This window comes from Oryctolagus cuniculus, chromosome 15 (genome assembly GCF_051225735.1).
Source record: "Oryctolagus cuniculus isolate XC-2025 breed Fujian yellow rabbit chromosome 15, ASM5122573v1, whole genome shotgun sequence".
In the NCBI taxonomy this organism is placed as follows: domain Eukaryota; kingdom Metazoa; phylum Chordata; class Mammalia; order Lagomorpha; family Leporidae; genus Oryctolagus; species Oryctolagus cuniculus.
In genome coordinates, this window is record NC_142881.1 from 5,748,614 (window position 1) to 5,772,704 (window position 24,091).

A 24,091-nucleotide genomic window follows, 5' to 3' on the forward strand; every position below is an offset into this window, starting at 1 on the left:
AATGAAGACATTTGGAGTGAGCTTGACCAGAGCAGGAGGGAGCCTCAGTCCTGAAAGGAGCCTGCTGCTTCTGAGGGTCTGAAAGACCCGCGTGTTTGCAGCATGAGCTAAGACCCCACCCACGGTGAGTCTCAAGAGAAGGCTGTGGGGGCTCCTGGCTGGCCAGTGACAAGACCTGCAGGACATTCTGCAGAAGTCACTCAGGATTCCAGGTAGAGCCCAGGAGGGGGTAGAGGGGAGGAAGAGAGCAGTGAGTAGAACCTGCAAGCATGATTTCCCCAAGACGGGAAGACCCCTCGCCACATAGGGAAGATGAGACAGGGGCACATCCCCAGGTGCCCGGAGCGGGAATAAACAGGCCAGACCAGCTGGGAGCTGGAGGGCAGGCAGGAGTGGTGAGTGACAAAGTCAAGGATGACTCAGAGTTCAGGCTGGCGTGACTGGGAAGAGGGCAGACTAGTGGAAAAACAGGTTTGGAGAGAGAAGTCCCTTCCTTGCAAGTGTAAACCTCAATGGCTTATTCATCCTGCCCGGCACTACCGGCACCTCCATTGCACATGCTCTAACACATGATGTGTACAGCCACCACGGCCTGGCCCGGAGTGGCCCAGGTACACCAGGGGTCTTCAGAAAGTCCATGGAAATGCATATTAGAAAAACATCTATGCTCAGATTTTTTAATAATTTGCACCAAAATAAGCTATCTTGTAACTCCATTTTCCATGAACTTTTGGAAGGCCCTCGTGTGTGTGAGTGCATGAATGTATGTATGGAGGGGTCAGGGAGCAGGCAGCAGTAAGTGGGACCTCGGAGGCTTCTCTCGATGCTGCATTTGATGAAAGAGTTTTCACTCAGCTTGTGTGCTTGCTTAGATTTGGGCTCAGGACCCCTAAAGTTACTTGCTAAGAAATCAGGGAAGAGATAGTACCATTAAGCCTAAATATTAAAATATAAGAGTAATCTGATGTCCATTTTCCATGTTATTTCATACCTCGTTATTTCTCCAATGGAGAAGTTAGTTGAGGAAAAAAACCAAAGATGTAAATGTGCAGTCCGAGAGCCAGACCACTGCTCCGGTGCAGGGCTGTGCACCTCCTCAGTCTGCCCTTTGCCCGAGGAGTCCTCTCCTGGCTGACATTACTATTCTGTGAAACAGCAGTGCTGCTGGTCACCCTCTGCTTCTTGCCAGAGTACGACGCAGGCTGGGGCTTGGAAAGTTTCTGGTAATTGGATTTTAATGACATAGTTAAGAAAGGTCACTCCTAGAAGCAACAGAAAACTAAGTATGTGGAAATAATATGTATATGACTGGCTTAACTGCTATTTCTAGTATTTGTTTGGCATTGGTCCTTAGAAACATCTTTAATCCTTAAAAGCAGTTAAAAAGGATCCTTCATCTTAATTAATTTGTTGATGCTACATTCAACTACACTGGCAAAATGTTATCTGGAACCATTCAATAACATCGGATTCTAGGTAAACAGCAGACTTAAAATATGTTGGATAATACAGGCCTAACAACAGGTTGCTAATACTGATAACTGTATAAATAGAACCATATGTAACTACAACTCTTGTTGATAGTCATAGTGCTTACTTTTTTTTTAAAGATTTATTTATTTATTTGAAAGGCAGAGTTACAGAGAGGCTGAGGCAGAGGCAGAGACAGCAAAATCTTCCATCCGCTGGTTCACTCCCCAAATGGCTGCAACGGCTGGAGCTGGGCTGATCTGAAGCCAGGAGTCAGGGGCTTCTTCTGGGTCTCCCACACGGAGGCAGGGGCCCATGGACTTGGGCCATCCTCCACTGACTTCCCAGGCCATGGCAGAGAGCTGGATCGGATGTGGAGCAGCTGGGTCTCGAACTGGCGTCCATATGGGATGCCGGCACTGCAGGTGGCAGCTTTACCGGCTACACCACAGCGCCAGCTCCTCCGTTATCTTTGAGAACGGGAAATAACTTTAGTCTCAGAACAAATCTGGTTAGATTGTGAGTCCTGACGTTGAAAGGAAACTTAGACATTATTCCATCTTCTCTTTTTAAAGGTTTACTAAATGAAAATGATTTAGCAACTCTTTACCCAAAAAGGTGTTCATCCGACTGCAAAGGAATCTGCTAGGGTGAGTGGTGACTGAATTCTTTAAAACTGATTTATATAAGCGTTTAGTATATGGAAAGGACTAAACCTACAATTTATCCCCAGGCATACATTACTTAAGTATCTTCTACCTTAGAATCCAGTGAAATGTGAGACAGAGGGAGCCTGGGCATCCCTAACAAATTCCTTAGGAAGCCCGCCCAGGGCTCCCGCTCGCTTTTCCGGCCCCTACCTGCCTTTCTCCTCTTCCCTGCCGGCTCGGAGCCTCAGCCCCTGCTGCTCTCCCAGGTCTCAGGGCCCTGGGCAAGGGACTTCCGCCGCCTGGAGCCCCCTCCCCTCGTCCTGTGTCGGTCCTCCTGCAGGCCGACCCCCGCCTCCTCCGACCACCGGGCCCTGCCACCCCCTCCCACCCCCTCCCACCCCAGGCCTCCTGGGTCCTGAGTCCCTGCTCGGTTCTCCCGGGAGGCCACGACCAACACCGTCCGTGCAGTGCCGGATCCGCGACGCCAAGAACGGGGCGAGAACCAGCAAAGACAGTGAGAAGGAAACGCGAACAGCTCCGCCTCCCAAAACCGCCCCCGACTCAGGAGCCAGCGCACGCCCTTCGCTAGTTTTCACTCAACAACGTCAGCTTCCACCGTGAACTCTGATGCGGCCACGCGCGGGCCCTCGGGGCGCCGTGCTCGGCCCTGGCTCGCTAGGCTCAGCGAAGCAGCGGCCGTCACACAGAATCCGGGACACGCGTGGAAACAGAAAAAAAAAAAAAAAAACACACCAAAACCTGCCGGAGCGCACGCCGGACCTTAAGTGACAACGCACACCCCAGAAGAGGGCCCCGCGCCCAGCAAGCCCGCCGGGGCGGGACGCGAGCGCGCCGCGGTCAGCTCCCTCGGCGAGCGGAGGAAAAACGCGCGCACAGCTCCTCAGACCGCGGTCCGCGCCGGCGCCGGCAACCACGCGGGCGGCAGAAAACCACGCTGCGAAGGCGCAGGTCGCGGGACCTCCCGCGGTCACTCAGTCCACGCACCCGGGCCAAGCGCGGCCGGGGGGCAGCGGGTCTCCACGCACACTGCCCCGGCCGGCCCAGACACGGGAGAGGGCGTCCACACCCGGCGCGCACGGCCGAGCTCCGCTGCCCGCCCCGGGACGGCCGCGACGGGTCCGGTCCGCTCCTCCGCCCGCAGCCGGGCAGCGCGCGGGAGCAGCCGCGAACCGCATTTCCAGGCCGCCCAGGGCCCCCGACTCATCCCCGGGCAGTGCCCGACGCGGCGCGGCCCGGCCGGCCTTACCCTGGGGCTCCATGGTCAGCTGCTCCCGGGCCCCCTCGGGCCGAGCCCCGGCGCCTCCTAACGCCTCCGCTCCGGGGCAGGCGTCGCTTCGGTTGTCCTGGCAACCAGCGGGCCGAGAGGCGGGGCCCGGCGGACGGCAAGCGGGAGCGACCAAAAGCCTCGCGGACTCGCGGGCGAGCGCGAGGAAGGGCCCGCGCGTCGCCGGGGGCGCGGAGCGAGAGTGGCGGCCGGGTCGCCGGCAGGAGGACGCTGCCCTCGGGGCCTGACAGGGCGGCCGGGCCCGCTCTGGTGGCCGACGCGGGACCCAGGCCTCGAACCCTAGGGAGGGGGCCTAGAGACCCTGCTGGCCGCGTCCTGAGGCGTCCGTCGGGCCGCGAGCCGAGCTTGGGGCTAGCCGGCCGGCCCGCGGGGAGGGCGGCCAGGCCTGGGCCGCCTCCCGGGATGGAGCAGCCGCTGCAGGTAAAGGCAGGGCCCGGGCGGAGGGCTGGGGGTCGGCGGCGGCCGGGGGCGGCCCAGGGCGGGTGGGCAGCCCCGGCGCACTTGTTGCGGCCACCTGGGACTGGGGGGGGGGGTCCCCCCGCCCGCCGTTGGCCGCGAACGACCCCCGCCCGCCCCCGAAGCGCGCCCCCTCCTCTCGGAGCCCGTGCCTCAGAGGGAGGCCGGGCGTCCGCCGCGCAGCCCGGCGTCGCCCAGGTCTGGGGCGGTGGTCGTCGGCCGGGGTCAAGCAGGCGCCGCTCCGCGGGGGCCGCGCGCGCCCCCTGCGTCCAGCCCTGCCCGGTCGCGCCCGGGATCGCGCTCAGCCGCCGGCCGGGTGGGATCCCAGCAGGCGTCGTGGTCTGCCGGCGTTCGCGCGGGTCCTTGGCGCGGTCGGCGGCGGCGCGGCACCCGCCCACCTGCTGCGCCGCGCAAGTGTGCGGGGCTGCTGCGGGGACCTAGATGTGCGAGCCGGTGCGGGTCCAGGAGCCGCCCGGAAGGAGGAAGGCGAAGCGAGGGGGAGGAGGAGGAGCAGGTGCGGGGGAGCCCGCAGGGCGAGGCGGTGCCCAGGTGTGCGGGTGCCGCGCCCGCGGCGGGCATCCCCAAGGCGGGGACTCGCCTTTCTCTCCGCGCGGGGCCTGACTGAACCCGAGACCCTCGCGTGCCGGCGGCGAATCAGGCGTTCGCGGCTCGGGCTGCGTGGGGACCACGCTTGGTGCGGTTTGTGGAAACTCGCTGACTAACGCGGCGGTGCGGGCCGCGCGCCTCTCTCTGAGCTGAGCAGTGAGTTCAGGTTGGAAAGTAGCTGCCGCGTGGGACCTTCGCTGCCCGCTTCTGCATTTGCAGGCAAAGCGTCCAGGGTTAGCAATGCTTCTGCATACAGCGTTTTGACAATTTGGAAGCTAAAGTGATTTTTCCTCCAAGACACCAGCGTAGTGATGCTGATTAGTAACAGCGTCATCGAAAGTCACAAGATGATGGTAATCTTTTAAAAGTTGGCATTTAGTGACAAAAAAAGGTTACATTTTCCCAGACAGTAGTTAGGCATTTGTATTTGAGGGTTGGGGGAGGAGAAGAAATAAATATTGCAGATCTTGCAGAAGTAACAAGGACTCAAGAATTTGGCAGTTACACCCACATTTTAAGATTGGGAAATGGGGGAATGTGTCGGAGGACTGTACAGCGGTGTAGAATAATTTATCAGCAGCTGTGAGGTTGGCATCAAGGAAGGCTTGAGTTGAAATACTTCCAGCATTGAAGACAAGTCTGAAAAGCAGCTTGCTGTGTGGACAGTGTGCTCCGGGAGGAGAGCGGTCAGGGGGTGGAAGTGGCCGGGAAAGCCGCTCAACACCTATGGCAGCGACAGCAGCAGTTCCTCTTCTAGCACCTAGCACTTAGCACCTGGCACCTAGCACCTAGCACCATGCCTTTTCAGATGTCTTCTGGATGACTGAGAGAAGCCTTAGAGAAACTGCTTTCCGTGTACCGGAGTCACTGTTGCTAATGGGTTCGCGTTTGGGGATGAATGGTAAAGGTCTTAGTGATCCTTTCTAGGTTTTTCTGCCTTGTACTTACTTTCCCTGGCATGCTCAGTATGTTTTTGGTGATCACATGAAAAACAGAGCCCTGGTTTTTTGTTTTGGTATGGTTTTTGTTTCTTTTTTCCAGCCTCTGTGCTTATCCTTGAAAAGAGCATTTGTATTGTAACTATTGACTGCCAGTGCCTAACTCAGTGTAGCAACCCAAGGAATAACAAGGTGCAGTGAAGAGCCCCATGTAGCCTTGCTTGTTATTTTTTTAATGTTAAGGCTACTTCAGAATTCAAAGTAATAGTAGCTGTAATGGAAAGTTGATATTCAATGCAAATAGGGCAGTTTTCTAAAAGGCACATGAATATGTTAGATCAGTCTCCTAAATTGATTTGATTTGATAAATAGGGGTGGGGTGTTTGTTTTCATTTTCTTTTTGAAGTACTTTTCCCTCTTGGTTGTTACTTTCTGAAACTCATGAGGAGTTCAGTCAAAGGTAGAAAACCCATTCCTGTTTTTGGTGTTTTTGTCCTCGGAACCTGTGGTGGTCTGCACTCTGGTTGTAGGATTGGGCTGGTCCCCACTAAATGCACTGCTCTCTCCTGCAGGTGCTGCACAGCTCAGCACGTGGCCCTACCCTACACTTTCCTCTAGAGTTTTCCTCTCATTTGATGCCCCTGATTGGATTGCACGCTTTAGAAGCCAAGTCCATGACTTGCACCTCTGTATTCCTTTTAGCACAGAGTGGGCTTTAGTCTGTGGCTGATCACAAGTGGAATGAAAACAGAGGGGACAAGCCTCCAGCGGGGGACGATTGCACTGGTTTCCAGCTGAGCCACCTTGGGAAAGTCAGAAGCTAGTATTTCCTCCTTCGTAGCTGGAAATAATAGATCATAAAACCGGCACCGGTTGGCTGGTCACACACATGAATGCGAAATATCTTGACTATTATAAAGCCTGTTTTAAATGTAAGTGGTTGTTACTGATTTCCGGCATTGAACAAACAAACGTTTACTGAGCGCTCAGAGTGTGTCAGGCACTTGCTGAGTTCTGGGGTTGCCGCTCAGAAAGAGTGAATAGGAAGTGACCAGCCACATTGCCTGTAAGGCCAGGGAACGGCTTGGCCAACGCACCACGTCCTGAGGGAGCAGCTCTTCAGGACAGTCCCTGTGTCTGCAGCAGAGGCTTCCATGAGGAAGTGAGGCCACAGAGGCACAGGTGGGTTGAGAACTTAGGTGTTGTGGTTTTTTCCTTAAAGGAGATGAGCAGGATTTGGGTCAGTGATACAATCAGTTTGGCCTTTGGAAAGGATCACTGGTAGCTTGTGAATGACAGCCTGGTGGAGAGCCAGAATTAGAGACAGAAGAAAACAACTGGGAGATTTTTGCAGCAATTTACTCAAAAAAAAAAAAAAAAAAAAAAAAAAAGAGGCATGATAACAAGGCAGTCAGGGTGGAGGAGCCAGTGAAAGTGGCTGAAGCCACCACAGGTGCCAGTGAAGCCAGGACGACTCCAGGTGTGTGAATTGAGTGGCTGTTCTGGTATTTGTTGTTGTTTGTTGAAGTCTGAGACAGAAAAGAAGGAAAAAAATACTTCTGTTTTTTATTGTACCTGTGAAATACCTGAAATCTATTTTCTTTATATTAAAAAATTTTTTTAAAGAAATATGGGGAAAGGCAAGACAAGAGAGGAGGGGAGGGCATGCACATATAACTTTTCTTTAGTCCACATTCATTTAAGAAGAACTTGGAATAAAATCTTAACAGTTCACGATCTGAGCAGAAAAAAAAAAGAAGATGAAGTGTCAGAAATGAATGTGCTGAGGGCGAGGGAGCCCTGCGTGGTAGTTCAGCGGTGAAGCCACCCTGCGTGGTAGTTCAGCAGTGAAGCCACCACTCTCATCCCCTATCAGAGTGCCTGGGATCAGGTGTCACTCTGTTCATTCCAGCTTCCTGCTAATGTGCCTGGGGGGCAGCAGATGATGGTTCAAGTAGTTGGGTCCTTGCCACTGACATGAGAGACCAATGGAGTTCCTAGCTCCTGGTCTCTGCCTGGCCCTGCCCCAACTGTTGTGGACATTTGAGGACTGAACTAGCAGATGGAAGACCTCTCTCGGTGTCACTCTGCCTCCCCAAAAAAATGCAAGGAAGGAAAGAAGAATGAGAAATGGGGCAGATTTGCATTCTAACGTTGGGGTTGCCTGTCATCTACATTGGGATGCTGGATAAATAGGGGTAAGGCATGTGGATCTAGAACTAAAGAAGGAAACCCAAGATGAAGTTAGAAGCTTGGATTAAGCATTCCATAACTGGAGTTAAAATGTGAATGTTTTTCTCCAGGGAGATAGTGGACTGAGAAGAGGGACAAGGGTAGAACCTTGGGTGCACATATTTAGGGGCAGGGGTGGTAGTGGAAGAACCCGAGACCTAAGAAGAGTGGGGAGAAAGCAAGCTGCAGGTCTGGGGGAGCTCAGGCATCGGTGGTCCCGGGAGGGGCACGGTTTCCTCCCCCTGTTTGTAGTGAAGTGCATGTTGGCAGAGTCCTGATATTTGTAGTTTGCACAGTTGTCCTGGGGGTGACAATTCAGGTGAAATAGAGCTTCGGAAGTTGTCCAGGACAATGCCTCAAGGAGACGCTGTCTTCTTGAAAAGATGGGTGGAAGTGTGTTCTGTAAATGTCAGAGGCAAATATGTTAACTGCCTGGGGAGACTGGCAGCCACTGAGACCTCAGCTTTTACTGGAGATTTGCTCAGACATCTGCCTGCTTCATTGTCTCTTCTCCTCGGAGTAAGAGATTTTAGAACTTCATGCAATGAAAAAAATCACCAAAATATTATAGCAAGGCATTGAGTAGTCTAGTTCTTTGAATAGCTAACAAGATCCCGGACTTAATAAACTTACTTGTGAGGGGTTATGTAGGAGAATTGCATACAAGCAATTGACTGAGCTTATGTCTGTATTTAAAAAATTTTTTTTGAGCTATAAAGACTGTTTAGTCTCAAACATATGTTACCTGGGGCCTGCGCTGTGGCGCAGTGGGTTAATGCCCTAGCCTGAAGCACTGGCATCCCATATGGGTGCCGGTTCAAGACCCAGCTGCTCCACTTCCAATCCAGCTCTCCGCTATGGCCTGGGATAGCAGTAGAAGATGGCCCAAGTCCTTGGGCCCCTGCACCCGCATGGGAGACCTGGAAGAAGCTCCTGGATCCTGGCTTCAGATCGGCGCAGCTCTGGCCGTTGCTGCCAATTGGGGAGTGAACCATCAGATGGAAGACCTCTCTCTCTATCGCGCACTCTCTATCGCTCTCTCTCTCTCTCTATCTCTCTGTGTGTGTGTGTGTGTAACTCTGACTTTCAAATAAATAAATCTTTAAAAAAATATGTAACCCACAGGTTTTTTTTTAATTCATTTTATTCATTTGAAAAGCAGAGTTACAGAGAGAGAGAAAGAGGGAGAAACAGAGAAATCTTCTATTTGCTGGTTCACTACCCAAAATGGCTGCAATGGCTAGGGCTGGGCCAGGCTGGAGCCAGGAGGTTCTTCCAGGTCTCCCATAGGGGTGGCAGGGGCCCGAGCACTTGGGCCATGCTCCGCTCCTTCTCAGGTGCAGCGGCAGGGAGCTGGACTGGAAATGGAGCAGTCAGGGTGTAAACCAGCACACCGATATCGGATGTCAGCATCACACATAAAGGCTCAACCTGCCATGCCACAGCGCTGGCCTCAAAAATCTTTGACTACTTTTAGAATGTAGGATTCTTTTCTAAAAAATTGACTGTAGGACTGGTTATATAAGCTGTATTTGATATAAATCAGTATTGAGTTAAAAGTAACTCGAGTATTTTCAAAAAGCAAATGAACTTGATTTGCTTACTTAAAGTCATCTTGTTAGAAGTTTGGAAATATTCTTAAAATCAATCTTTAATTTTTTCCTTACTTTATCCAGAAAGGTTTTAAACATATACTGGAAGCCAGATGGGGTGTGTTTGGAGGAAGTTTGGGCCTATTAAAGGCAAAGAAGTCATTTTCTAAACAGGTCAGAATGATTGAATCGCTTGTTTCATTAAAGCACCACATGCCTGCCAGAGAAAGTTCACATATTAAATATGTACCTGTAACTTCAGGGGGCCGTTAAAACCTGGTTTTCAAATCGATAAATCTATGCTCTGTTTTTTGTCTTGTGCTGTTCCTTCCAGAACATGCCCTGTTGTGTCAAGTACTTCAGCCCACAGTGGTGCAACGTGAGCCTGCTGTCTAACGCAGTCAGGAGGCAGCATGGTCATGTGGTCAAGCATCCGGTGTACACTGGACTAAGATTAAGCTGGCCTCAGACTGCCTGACTTCCAGCACCTGCTTTTCCACAGCTGGATAAATTAGCTAAACCTCCCCAGGCTTAAATTTCCTCATTTGAAAAGTGGAAATAAGAAAGTAAGCCCTCTTGAGATTCATAAGAGTTTAAGTGAAATAATCCATGTAAAGTGCAGTGCTTACCACAGCATCTGGCATGAACTAAGCGCTCTATAAATGCTAATTGGTGCAATTATCATCATTATTATTATTAGTCTGACTTTAATAGCTGTATGAAATGATGCTTCTCAGAGTGTGGTCTGCAGGCCAGGGCCCGTGCACAGTGAGACAAGGCACTGTGCAGACACAAATGGGATACGCCACTGCACAAACTGCCTAGGTCACCCGGCTTTTGTAATAGTAAGACTCTTGAACGAAAGAAGCTGTGAGTTCGTTTACTTGCTGATGCAGCCTCCTTCTGTTGCCACAAACCAGTGCTTTGAGTGGAATTGGCGGAGACCATTGGGCCAGCAGTCTTGCTGTCCAAAAAAGAATAGCCTTTGTCCTGAAGAGAGTTATTTTTCACTTGTAATTCCTCAATAACATTTTTCTAAACATTGTAACCATAGCTTATAAGTAAAAATCTATTTTTAAAAAGATTTTATTTATTTATTTGAAAGTCAGAGGAGGGAGAGGGAGAGGTCTTCCATCTGCAAATGACCGCAAAGACCAGGGCTGGGCCAAGCAACAAAGCCAGGAGCTTCATCCAGGTCTCCCACATGGGTGCAGGGGCCCAAGGACTTGTGCCATCTTCCACTGCTTTCCCAGGCTCATTAGCAGGGAACTGGATCAGAAGTGGAGCAGCCAGGACTCGAACTGGTACCCATATGGGATGTCCACACTGCAGGCAGCAGCTTTACCTGCTACTCCACAGCATCGGCCCCAGCAAAAATCTGTTGATCACATAGTCTGTGCATAGCCCTATACCTTGTTTTCTTGGGGTTGCAAAGATGGCTCAGAAACTCATCTTGCCTTCAGGATGTCTACAATAAACGTGGAGCAAGAGGGAAAAAACAGATCTGAGTAAGTGTGTTGAGGCTGTGCAGTGAGTATTTGGAGCAGTGTTACAGCTTGGCTCCCAGGTCTGCCTGGCTGAATGTCTGCTTTTGTGAAACTGCTCCCATGAAAGTACAGAATGCTGTCATAGGAGGTCAGGTAGTGTGGAATTGCTCAGGAGATTCAGAAACCTGCAACACTATGGAATTGCCAGGTTTTTAGGTACAAATGATAAAATTATAGCTTTCTTTTTTACTTTTTTTTTTTTTAATTTTATTTGACAGAGTGATAGACAGTGAGAGAGAGAAAGGTCTTCCTTGCGTTGGTTCACTCCCCAAATGGCTGCAACAGCCAGCACTGCGCCGATCCGAAGCCAGGAGCCAGGTGCTTCTCCTGGTCTCCCACGTGGGTGCAGGGGCCAAGGACTTGGGCCATCCTCCACTGCCCTTCCGGGCCACAGCAGAGAGCTGGACTGGAAGAGGAGCAACCGGGACTAGAACCCAGCACCCATATGAGATGCCGGTGCCGCAGGCGGAGGATTAACATAGTGCACCATGGTGCCGGCCTCTAAATTATAGCTTTCTAATGTTAGTATTATAGAAAATCCATCCTTAGGGTTTTTTTTTCCTATTTGATCTTACATGTAAACATATAAATAAATAATTTATTGCTCAATAGAACATATGTGTAAATAAATTATTGCTCTATAGAACATGAAGAGATTAAATGATATTAAAATATAATAATATTGATAAATATTAGCATATATTTTTATATTTTTCTCCAAAAAATGCATTGATGAAATAGAGAGTACTGAAACAAATAGGGAGTTACATAAAATGAATATTTTTTTAAAAAAAGCAAGGGGTTGTGTGTATATGTGTGTTCATATATACCTACAGAGTTTAGGAAACCTGGGAATTAGGTTAAAGACTTATTTTCACAGACCTTATGGACAATCACGTAAAATGTTCAAGAAATGTTACGTGGTTTTTAGCATTTCTTCGAAAAACTTTTTGTTTTGCATGAGAGTGTCTTCACTGATTTTTTTCTTACTGATCTATGAGGTGCAGCTGCTCATGGCCGTTGTACCATTTGCTTTAAACTCCTAGAACTGGATCTCACTAACAACTTTATTAAAATTGTAGGTGAGTATTGGGCAGATTATAGATAATGTTTCAGAAAATAGAGCAACATCAAATGTACTGGCAGAATTAGAAGGCAAAGCAGAGAGAGAGAAAGGAAAAATTATGATCAAGAAATGACTACATGAGTGACACCCAGTGGTATTTAAAATAAAACAGCACGGTTTTATCCTAGCTCTCAAATCTTCCGTGCTTGGGCTGGTCTCCTCTTTGAACTCACCTGGTGTGGAGTCTGCCTGTCTTTCTGTTATGAACCAGCCACAGTTTTCTTCCCCCAGTTTCTTGTCTGTTAAGATTAAAGGCCTGACCAATACTGCCCATCCACGCTGCCACCCACATGCTCACATGTGGACACGTAGTAGGCACTTGAGAGGCCTGCTCTCAGACTGTGTCACTCGCATGCCCAGTGTAGACACATGGTAGGCACTTGAGAGCCCTGCTGTCAGACTGTCACCGTGTGCTCACATGTGGACACGTAGTAGGCACTTGAGAGCCCTGCTGTCAGACTGTCACCCGTGTGCTCACATGTGGACACGTGGTAGGCACTTGAGAGTCCTGCCTGTCAGACTGTCACCCACATGATCACAGTGTGGACACGTAGTAGACACTTGAGAGCCCTGCTGTCAGACTGTGTCACCCGCGTGCTCACTTGTGGACACGTGGTAGGCACTTAGAGGCCTGCCGTCAGACTGTCACCCGCATGCTCACAGTGTGCACACGTAGTAGACACTTGAGAGCCTGCTGTCAGACTGTGTCACCGCGTGCTCACATGTGGACACATAGTAGGCACTTAGAGGCCTGCTGTCAGACTGTGTCACCGCGTGCTCACATGTGGACACGTAGTAGGCACTAGAGAGCCTGCTGTCAGACTGTCACCCGCGTGCTCACATGTGGACACGTGGTAGGCACTTAGAGGCCTGCCGTCAGACTGTGTCACCCGCGTGCTCACATGTGGACACGTAGTAGGCACTTAGAGGCCTGCCGTCAGACTGTGTCACCGCGTGCTCACATGTGGACACGTGGTAGGCACTTAGAGGCCTGCCGTCAGACTGTGTCACCCGCGTGCTCACATGTGGACACATAGTAGGCACTTGAGAGCCTGCTGTCAGACTGTGTCACCGTGTGCTCACATGTGGACACATAGTAGGCACTTAGAGGCCTGCCGTCAAACTGTGTCACCGCGTGCTCACATGTGGACACGTAGTAGGCACTTAGAGGCCTGCCGTCAGACTGCGTCACCGCGTGCTCACATGTGGACACGTAGTAGGCACTTAGAGCCCTGCTGTCAGACTGTGTCACCCGCGTGCTCACATGTGGACACGTAGTAGGCACTAGAGAGCCTGCTGTCAGACTGTGTCACCGCGTGCTCACATGTGGACACGTGGTAGGCACTTAGAGGCCTGCCATCAGACTGCGTCACCGTGTGCTCACATGTGGACACGTAGTAGGCACTTAGAGGCCTGCCGTCAGACTGCGTCACCGTGTTCTCACATGTGGACACGTGGTAGGCACTTAGAGGCCTGCCGTCAGACTGCGTCACCGTGTGCTCACATGTGGACACGTAGTAGGCACTTAGAGGCCTGCCGTCAGACTGTGTCACCCGCGTGCTCACATGTGGACACGTAGTAGGCACTAGAGAGCCTGCTGTCAGACTGTCACCCGTGTGCTCACATGTGGACACGTGGTAGGCACTTAGAGGCCTGCTGTCAGACTGTGTCACCGCGTGCTCACATGTGGACACGTGGTAGGCACTTAGAGGCCTGCCGTCAGACTGTGTCACCGCGTGCTCACATGTGGACACGTGGTAGGCACTTAGAGGCCTGCCGTCAGACTGCGTCACCGCGTGCTCACATGTGGACACGTGGTAGGCACTTAGAGGCCTGCCGTCAGACTGTGTCACCGCGTGCTCACATGTGGACACGTGGTAGGCACTTAGAGGCCTGCCGTCAGACTGCGTCACCGCGTGCTCACATGTGGACACGTGGTAGGCACTTAGAGGCCTGCTGTCAGACTGTGTCACCGCGTGCTCACATGTGGACACGTGGTAGGCACTTAGAGGCCTGCCGTCAGACTGTGTCACCGTGTGCTCACATGTGGACATGTGGTAGGCACTTAGAGGCCTGCCGTCAGACTGCGTCACCGTGTGCTCACAGTGTGCACACGTAGTAGACACTTGAGAGCCTGCTGTCAGACTGTGTCACCGCGTGCTCACATGTGGACACATAGTAGGCACTTAGAGCCCTGCCGTCAGACTGCGTCACCGTGTGCTCACATGTGGACACGTGGTAGGCACTTAGAGGCCTGCTGTCAGACTGTGTCACCGTGTGCTCACATATGGACACGTGGTAGGCACTTAGAGGCCTGCTGTCAGACTGTGTCACCGCGTGCTCACATGTGGACACGTAGTAGGCACTAGAGAGCCTGCTGTCAGACTGTCACCCGCGTGCTCACATGTGGACACGTGGTAGGCACTTAGAGGCCTGCCGTCAGACTGTGTCACCCGTGTGCTCACATGTGGACACGTAGTAGGCACTAGAGAGCCTGCTGTCAGACTGCGTCACCGTGTGCTCACATGTGGACACGTAGTAGGCACTTAGAGCCCTGCTGTCAGACTGCGTCACCATGTGCTCACATGTGGACACGTGGTAGGCACTTAGAGGCCTGCCGTCAGACTGCGTCACCGTGTGCTCACATGTGGACACGTGGTAGGCACTTAGAGGCCTGCCGTCAGACTGCGTCACCGCGTGCTCTCAGTGCAGGCACTAGAAGGGACTCGAGTGTTGGCTGAAAAGGAACTGGAGGATCTGGAAATCCAGGCATTGAGGCCGGTGCTGTGGTATATGGCATCCTATACAGGCACTGGTTCAAGTCCTGGTTGCTCCACTTCTGATCCACCTCTCTGCTAACATGCCTGGGAAAGCGGTGGAGGATGGTCCAAGTGCTTGGGCCCCTGCACGCACGTGGGAGACCCAGAAAAAGCCTCTGGATTCAAATCGGCCCAGCTCCAGCCGTTGTGGCCGTTGGGGAGTGAACCAGTACATGTAAGACCTTTCTCTCCCTATAACTCTGCCTTTCAATAAATGAGTACATTTTAAAAGAAAAAAACACCTAATGGGTCTCATTGTAGTGAAATCAGTGTCAGCTGGCTGCGTTCTTTTCTGGAGAACGGAGGAGAATCCGTTTCCTTGCTTTGCAGTGTTTGTGTAGGGTAACTTCGCAAGGCAGTGAATGCCAGCCTTTCGCATGAAAGTTCTTGCTGCCCCTCTCTGTAACTCTGTCTTTCAAATAAATAAAAACAAATCTTTAAAAAATTAAAAAAATTCTTGTAGTAGAATGGTGGTTTAGACTTCACAGATTTATTAAGTTTTATTTTGAATTACATATAACCTACCGTAGTATTTGTTCTTCCTTCTGTAGATTGGCACTATTGAGTTTGCCAAAGGTGAGGACATGGCTCTCTTGCTGTATCTAACTATCTCGGGAGCAGGGGATGTAGACACTAACGTGGCTCTCCCCAGTCACAGGGTGCATGAGGCGAGGTGGCGATCCCTGGAGTCAGTGTGCCCAAAACTCAGCCTGTAGTTGGGCCTAACCCAAATTGTGTGGCAGTAAAACATCCCGATGACCAGATGAATGTGTTTCCCAAAATCTGTGCTTTTCCCCTCAGACGCAGTGGACTCAGTGTGGCGCCCGCTGTGGACTCTGGCAGACACGTCGGTCTGGCTTGTAAGGTGCCAGGTAGGAAAGCAGGTTAGGGAAGCACACAGACCTCAGGCCGACTGGGAGCTGGATCGCTAGGGAGAAGCAGGGCTGCTCCTGTCCCGGTGGCCCCGAGTCATGAGGGAAAGGTTAAGTGTGAGAGCATTTTGTCAAGAAGACAGACGTTCGGTTAGCTGTTGCTGTAAGACAAACCACCCGACAACATGGTAGCTTGTGGCAACAGTGACCATTCATTGCCCTGGAGTGAGCAGGCTCCCACGGGGGCTGCTGTCCGAGGGTCACAGTCATCCGGGGGCTCCATCGGGCTGGAGCGTCTCTGGCAGAGTGCTCTCATGGTTGGGTTTTTGCTGCTGTTGACTGTAAGTCCAGCTTCCATCTCCTCCCAGTGGCCCCTCCGGGTGGGTTGGCATCTTGCAGATTGACAGCTGGCTCCCAGGGGGAATGTGTCACACGTGGGAGTGCCTTAGAAGTGATGCAGCACCACTTCAGTGCATTCTTAGGCCGCAGTGAGTCACAGGGCCAGCTCAGATTCCCGGGAAAGGAGAAGGAGTCCACAGAGTCCAGCTCTCCGCTGGATGAACAGTGGTCATCGTCCACTCACCAGCACAGGCACGTGTGCATGATGAGTGAGAGGGGGCTGGGGGAGCTCCAGAATGATGTTGGCCTCGGTAGAAATGATGGCTGTGCTTTCTTATTTCAAGGCAAGCCTAATCGGAACAAAGAAAAATGTAAGATTAAATTGATCTCCACTTAGGCAGTAGAACTCTGATGCTTGGAGATCTCAGAATTCACTGTCCTGTGACCTCAGGTTGCAGATCCTCTGTGGGTTTAGTCTCACCCCACAGAGAAGAGTTTGCAAGTGCACCCATATTAGGATGATTGTATTGAATGCCATTATAATTCCATCTTAATTTTGAGATAGCTTTCAGAATGAATCTTTAAGGATGCTACCTGCATAGAACTAAAAAGTCCTCCTCACACTCTGGTAGTCTGTTTCGTCCTCTTTTAGCTTATCTCTGTGAGTTTTTGTAAGGTCTCTTCTGCTCCTGCATCCACCCTAAAAATATACTTCATGTGTTTCTCTAGGCCTATTTTATTTTCTTAAGATTTATTTATTTGAAAGGCAGAGTTACAGAGAGAGAGACATGTCTTCCCTATTTTTCTATTTCACTCCCCAAATGGCTGGGCCAGGCTGAAGCCAGGAGTTTCTTCTGGGTCTCCCACACGAGTGACAGGGACCCAAGCACCTGGGCCACTTTCCGCTGCTTTCCCAGGCCATTAGCAGGGAGCTGCATTGGAAGTGGAGCAGGGACACAAATTGGGGCCCACATGGGGTGATGGCGTCACAGGCTGTGGCTTAACCCACTGTGCCACAACTCCTATTTTATTAATGTAAGTTCTTAGAAGGCACTCAACAAATACCTCTTGAGGGATTGGCTGTTTTCCTGGACCCTTGCTTGTCCACTGGAGAGAGAGCTTTTATTACTCACTGATTAAGAACTAGCACTTTGAGCCCGCTTGGTCTAGCCATCCAAAGCAATAGTTAGGGCAGATCAGGTGCTGGCAAAAGCATAATTCAGTGACAATATATCATGGACTGTCTTTTACAATTCTGACTTGATTTATTTATTTATTTATTTGAAGGACAGAGTTACAGAGAGAGGTAGAAACAGAGAGAAAGGTCTTCCATCTGATGGTTCACTCCCCAAATGGCCGCAACAGCCGGAGCTGCGCCAGTCCAAAGCCAGGAGCCAGGAGCTTCCTCCGGGTCTCCCACACGGGTGCGGGGGCCCAAGGACTTGGGCCGTCTTCTGCTGCTTTCCCAGGCCATAGCAGAGAGCTGGATCAGAAGAGAAGCAGCCGGAACTAGAACCGGCGCCCATATGGGATGCCGGCGCTTCAGGCCAGGGCATTAACCCTCTGCGCTGGCCCGACTTGATTGTTTTTTAAGTTTGACCTGGTTAATGTGCAAGAGGCTGATCTTCAGCAATGTGATCAGATTTTTTTCTCTTGATTGCTAGTGATTGGAAGAGGAAAGATCATTACCTGACATGCAGGGGAAAACTCTTCCCCTCGGAGGTAATTTCTCTCCTTCTGCAATAAAAGGTGTGTTTTTCTGACTGCTGAAATTCCTAGGTTTTCAAGACTAAGGAATCTCAAGAAATACACTGAAGAGTTCTGGTTTCGTTAACAAAAGACTTTATTAATAAAAACTAGCAGTAACCTCAAGAGGAAAGCTTGAATAACTTCACTTCCCTGGCTTGACTCTCCAAACTGGCACAGGCAAATGTTAAATGAAAGGTGTTTTTTTTTTTTTTTATGCTTTATTTTGAACTAGAGTATTACTTTAAAAAAAAAAAAAAAAAAAAAGGTAGTAACAGACTTCTTATAGCCAGCATAAGGGGAGCACTCCCCGGCCTTCACAGTTCTGGCTTTTATAAGGTCCAGCATCTCTTTTGTCCTGGGATTAGGTGGCCACGTGACTGGCTAGCCTCAATCACAACGGCAGGCCCCCTGTTGCTTTCTGTTCACAGGGCTGCCCATGCAGAGGCCTGTAATAGAGGTCAGGCCCGGAGCACCCGGCCCAGCACAGAATCCTTCTCCACCCAGCCAAGGGAAAGATGGCCTCCAGCTGAACTAACCTAGGTGATTCCCGGACTTTTAAGCAGACAGCAGAAGTGACAGACAGTAGCCAGTTAGGAGAAAGCGACAGTGCTCTTGTTTGGATGCCTGTGCTTTCTAGCGTCTTGAGTTTGTGCCTGATTTCACAGTGTACTCTGTCTGTTTTTCAGTGTGGTTCGTTGGCAGTTATTTAACGTGCTGAAAAGTGCCGGCAGCAGTCAGCACGTGGGTGCCACCGCAGCGGAGAGCAGTGCGGTCTGCGGAATTTCACCTGCCGGAACCTCGCACTGGCCTCCTGGGCCTGGGCGTCTGCATCTGTGTGAGTAGACCTTCCACCCTGCCGCGATGGGTTATTGACAGGAGAAACCCGACTGTGGGATGTCAGCCGCCTGAGATCCCTGTTGGACAAGATGGAAGAGGAGCTGGAATGTCCAAACTCGTCCCCGGAAAAACGCTATTTTCCGGAATCCCTGGATTCCAGTGATGGAGATGAGGACGGCGTTTTGGCCTGTGAGGACTTGGAACTGAACCCTTTTGATGGACTGCCCTACTCGTCACGCTACTACAAGCTTCTGAAGGAGAGAGAGGACCTCCCGATATGGAAGGAGAAGTACTCCTTCATGGAGAGCCTGCTGCAGAGCCAGGTCGTGATCGTCTCGGGAGGTGCCAAGTGCGGCAAGAGCTCTCAGGTGAGTGACAGCCCGCACGCTGGCACGTCGCACTGTCACCTCAGTCACTGCAGGTCCCAGCAGCCTCCCGCCTAGGAACAGTCATACCCAAGCCAAACAGCAGAGAAGATTCGCAATTCAGGGGCAACCTCTAGGTCACTTACCTAATTTTATTCATTTCAAAGCCAGCTGAACTGCATTAACACTTAGATGTGTGTTTGGTGTACCACTGACTTCTCTCTTAATAGGTGGGAAGAAATCCATTCGCATTAGCACAGTGTGCCTACTGGACTTTAAAAACGTGAGCGATGTTTGCCCACTGTGGTTTGTGCATGCCCAGTGGTCTGATCACCAGGGTGGGAAGATGTGCTTGTTGGTGAAGGGGCTGTCAAAATTCAAAAGCACAAAGAAATGACTGAGTAGCCAGCTAGGATCCAGGCCTGGGGTCACACAAGGCGAGGATTAAAGTTGTAAAAAGATGTGTGGGCTTTTTAAAACGATGCAGTTGATTGGAACACGGAACAACTCATGAGTCCGGCAGCACTCGGGCCCGGAAGAGGCTCCCAGAGCCCTGCTGTAGGGCACTTGCACAGGCGGAAGGAAGATAGAATGTGCCTGGCGGGTTGGAAGATAGCCGTCAGCTGCTGGTGGGTGAGGTCTCCAGTTTCATTGTACTGTGTGCCTTGGGCTTTGGTTGGCTTACGCAGGAGCTTACGGAGCTGGCGCTGCCCCAGCCTAATGACCTCGTTTTTCTTTTCTTTTTTTTCTTTTTTTAAGATTTATTTATCTATCTATTTATTTGGAAGTCAGAATAAGAGAGAGAGAGACAGAAAGATCTTCCATCTGCTGGTTCACTCCCCAAATGGCCACACAGCCAGGGCTGGTTCAGGCCAAAACCAGGAGCCAGGAACTCTATCCATGTCTCCCACATGGGTGCCAGGGGTCTAAGTACTTGGGCCATCTTCTGCTGCTTCCCCAGGCACATTAGCAGGGAGCTGGATCAGAAGTGGAGCAGCTGGGACTTGAACTGGTGGCCATATGAGATGCCAGTGCTGCATCTGGTGCCTTAAACCCTTTGCCAACCCCAGTGAACCTTTTTTTTTTTTTTTCTAAAATAAAACAGGTAATGTAGGAAAGAAAGAAGTAAATTTTTCTGTCTTTCATAGTTCGTAACTAGTACTCCCTGTAACAAAAGACATTAACAGGAGAAAAGCAGACACGAGTTTATTAACAGGTACACCTCATGCGTACCTGGGACATCACGCAGCAGCCTGAGCAGAAGTCTAGAGTAGACCTCAGAGAAGGTGGTTACACTTCAGGCCTCGATGCCGTCATTCCCTGCAGTAAAGGGAGAAGAACAATGAACAGCCTACCTGAGCTGAGCCGGGGTGGGGCTGCACCTTGCACAGTTGTGGGTCACTGTGCAGGCTGACCTTGGCCCCACTCTGCTGGGCACGTCTCTCTTGCAGAAGGGCAGCTTCTCAGAGCCACTTCTGCACCTGCCGTTTCTCTCAGTGGTCAGTGTGCCAAAGGTGCACGCTTTAGGATGGCACCTTCTGGTCTCCTGCAGTCACTTTTCAAGGTAGTGTGTCCTGAGCTCCCAGTGTCAGAGCGTTTGTGAACACTTCCTGTCCCATAAGTAAGAAAAGTAAACATTTCTAACTGAGCTCTAGTCACTGAATTTGAACTTGAAGTTTTGGCTTAAATGAGATCTGTATTTTACCCTCAAATTGGAGATTCTTGTGATGTGAGAATTAGGACAGAGCGCAGAGGTCATCTGATGGTACCCCTTCATCTCCAGATAACACAGTTGTGGCCCAGGGGATCTGAAAGCCACGTGATCTAGCGTCATCGCGTGACTTTCTGGATTGGAATGAAAAGAATTCTTTCCCCTGTATATTGCTGCCTTCACAGTGTTTATTATCTCTGGCGCCTACTTGTTTTAAGTGTAATTTGAAGCGGGGGAGGGCTTGACAAAAGATATTTTCAAGTCTAGTATCAAGGGTTTATTATGATTTGTTGTTATGAAGAGTTGTTACAATGAATGATTTCAGTTCATCAAGATAATGCTGAGAACTGGATGGGTGTAATTTTCCTCATTTCTGGGGACAAATGTCAAGCTTAAACTTTTCTTAAAGTTTATTTTATAATAATTTCACATTTTACAAAAAAGTTACAAAAACAAGACAAAGATTTTCCTTACATTGTTCACCCAGGTACCCCAAGTGCAATACTGCTCAACACATTTCTTTGTCACTCCGTCTCTCCCTCTTCTTCCACACAAACGCATACGTGTCTGCACCCTGAGCCTCAGCAGTTGAGGGCACGATGGCTTTAACTCCACAGCCTTCGGTGAGTTCACTAGAAACTGCACAGTCACGATATAACTATCTGAGTCTGGAATATAATGTTGATAGCCGTGTGGTCGTTTCCAGACAACTGCATGAATTCCCCATCAGTGTATCTAAGAGATACACTTTTCTAGTCTGAAATCCAATCCCAGAATCACGGTGCAGTTAGTTCATTGTTAGGGTTGCTCAGTCTCCTTTGGTCTGAAGCAGCTCCATAGTCTCTGCTTGTCCTTTGTGACCTTGACATTATTTTTAAAGCACAAGGCCTTCCTATCGCTCTCTGTCTCTCTTTCTGTTTGAGAGACAAGGAGACAGCAACAAGTAGGCAACAGAACAAGCTCCCATCCTCTGGTTCACTCCCCAGATGCCGGCAACAGCCTGGCTAGGCCAAGCGAACCCAGGAGCCTGGGGTCAACCCAGGTCTCCCAGGAACTCAACTACCTGGGCCATCCCTGCTGCCTCCCAGGATGGACATTAGCAGGAAGCTGGAGTCAGACTCCAGCCTGGGTTCTCTGCTGTGGGTGTAGGCGTCCAGCTCGATCTTGACCACCAGGCCAGACCCTCGCCGTGACCTTGACGTGTTCAAAGAGCAAAAGTCAGTTACTCTGTAGATGGTCCCCCAATTTCCTGTACAGCTAATAAAATTGGAACCCATCTGTGATTTGCCAAGTCACGTTAGACACTGTCTCAGCACAGAGTAAGAATGCTCAGGCTTGAGTCTGAATGTGTCTGATGTTTTCTTAAGATTAGGGTCAAGCTGTGCCCCTGTGGTCTCCCTGCAGTACATCGGGAGGCAGGCGGTGTGGAGTCTTCCCATGCTGGGAGGTGGAGCTCGACCCTTGCTGAGGTGTCTGCCTGGTTCTAGCTCCTGTTTCCCTGTGGTCATTTGAGAGAAGAGTGCTTGGAAACCACGCAAAACGTGCTTCTCGGCATGCGTTCCCCACCAGTTAGCATCCTTTGGTGATCATCCTTTTCAGTTATTACAAGGGTTGCAACAAAATGGTGATTTTTATCATTCTGATGTGGCTTCTGCATTTGCTATTTGGAATTCTTCTGCAAGGTCAAAGGCTGACCTTCTTCATCTTTGTCACTGTTTATTTACTGACTCGTGTCAGAGTGAGTAGATAAACTTTCATGTTACCTCATGGACACTCATTACAAAGCCCTTTAACTCTTGCTGACGTGATCTCTGGTGCGGTCAGTGGGAGCCGCCTGCACGTGTCCAGCATGTCTTCGACTTTACCCCACCATTTTTGAGCCCCTCCCTTTTTTTTTGGCTTCTGGATGCAGTGAGATGTCCAGGCTTTACAAGTGTGTGCCCTGTACCCCGTAGAAAGCGGCGGTTTCTCGCAGAGTCCTGGTCCTGGTGTTGAAGACTGTATTTAGACATAGATCCTTGTCTTGCAAACCCAGAGCTCATGCAACGCCTCCGATCCTTGGAACTAACTGCGGGGTGTGTGTGGCCTCCCTGCTCTGTGAGAGACGAGGCTGCCATCGTCCACAGCCTCTTCTTACTTGTTCCTGAGTCTTCGAGTGCTCGCGGTGGGGTTTCAGAACAGCTAACCCACGCTAAAGTTGAGAAAAGATGTTTATAAATAAGTTTCCATTTAGAATACATGATCTGTAAAAATGAGGATTGTTATCGTGTGTTGTATTAATGCCTAGCACTGGCTGCCTTTGGAATTTTAAGTTGTTTATCATTCTGATAAATCTTGTCTTCTGTTAAGTGGGAGGGGCTTCCAGGGGCAGTATGTGTCTTCAGGTTAAGCTAAGTCAAAAATAATACAAAAACAGTGAGAAACTGTCTCTATTCCAAGCTAATCTTACTAGTAGGAATGTTGGTTGTTTACTCAATTCTGGAAACAACTTGGTTAAAGAGTTTATGAGACACTTTTTTGTTCCTCAGAGTTTTTTTTTTTTTTTTCAGTTTTTCCATGATATGCATTTCCACAAACTTTTTTTTTTTTCAACTTTTATTTAATATAAATTTTGGAAGTACAACTTTTGGATTATAACGGCTTTTCCCCCCATAACCTCCTTCCCACCCACAACCATCCCATCTCCCATTCCCTCTCCCATCCCATTCTTCATCAAGATTCATTTTCAATTATCTTTATATACAGAAGATCAACTTAGTATATACTAAGTAAAGATTTCAACAGTTTGCACCCACACAGAAACACCAAGTATAGAGTACTGTTTGAGAAGTAGTTTTACCGTCAATTCACATAGTACAACATTGACAGAGATCCTACATGGGGAGTAGGTGCACAGTGACTCCTGCTGTTGATTTAACAACTGACACTCTTATTTATGACGTCAGTAATCACCCGAGGCTCTTGTCATGAGCTGCCAAGGCTGTGGAAGCCTCTAGAGTTCACAAACTCCGACCTTATTTAGACAAGGCCATAGTCAAAGTGGGAGTTCTCTCCTCCCTTCAGAGAAAGGTACCTCCTTCTTTGATGGCCCGTTCTTTCCACTAAGATCTCACTCACAGAGATCTTTCATTTAGGTGTTTGTTTTGTTTTGTTTTGTTTTGTTTTGTTTTGCCACAGTGTCTTGGCTTTCCATGCCTGAGAAACTCTCATGGGCTTTTTAGCCAGATCTGAATTTTAAGAGAGAAAAAAAAAGTCTGTGGTTGTCTGGTGCAGGTACAGTGGAGACTCTGGTGTCACTGCCATGGGGAGGAGCCCACTGCTCCCCTGGGCTCCCAGAGCCTTTTCCTGGTAGCCTTTTGGAGCAGACACCTGCATGAAATGGTGGCATTCTTGAGCTGTTTTGCTTGTTTCTGCCTCTCTAGCTTTTGTCACGAAATGTCCCTGGAGCGGGTGGATCTGTGGGGTGCATAAGCCTG

At 50.1% G+C, this 24,091-nt stretch overlaps 2 protein-coding genes across 6 annotated transcripts in view; one reads left to right on the forward strand and one right to left on the reverse strand.

Moving 5' to 3' along the window:
- FANK1 (fibronectin type III and ankyrin repeat domains 1) overlaps positions 1 to 3,545 on the reverse strand; it is a 134,486-nt gene extending 130,941 nt beyond the window's left edge. Inside the window, exon 1 of the mRNA XM_008274828.5 lies at positions 3,388 to 3,545. Coding sequence (XP_008273050.1) covers positions 3,388 to 3,400 — 13 coding nt within the window. The 5' untranslated portion in view covers positions 3,401 to 3,545. The remainder of the gene's footprint in view (positions 1 to 3,387) is intronic.
- Positions 3,546 to 3,550: 5 nt separating this feature from the next.
- DHX32 (DEAH-box helicase 32 (putative)) overlaps positions 3,551 to 24,091 on the forward strand; it is a 55,807-nt gene continuing 35,266 nt past the window's right edge. For 3 of the 5 annotated variants that reach the window (XR_007914499.3, XM_002721247.6, XM_089313834.1), the window contains exons 1-2: positions 3,551 to 3,846; positions 18,389 to 18,907. Coding sequence is in view for 3 of the 5 variants with exons in the window: in XM_002721247.6 (XP_002721293.3) it covers positions 18,629 to 18,907 (279 nt within the window). In the remaining 2 variants the exon portion in view is untranslated. Of the gene's footprint in view, positions 3,847 to 15,543; positions 15,615 to 18,388; positions 18,908 to 24,091 lie in introns of all 5 variants that reach the window. The other 2 variants (XM_017350760.4, XM_089313833.1) reach the window with 2 other exon arrangements.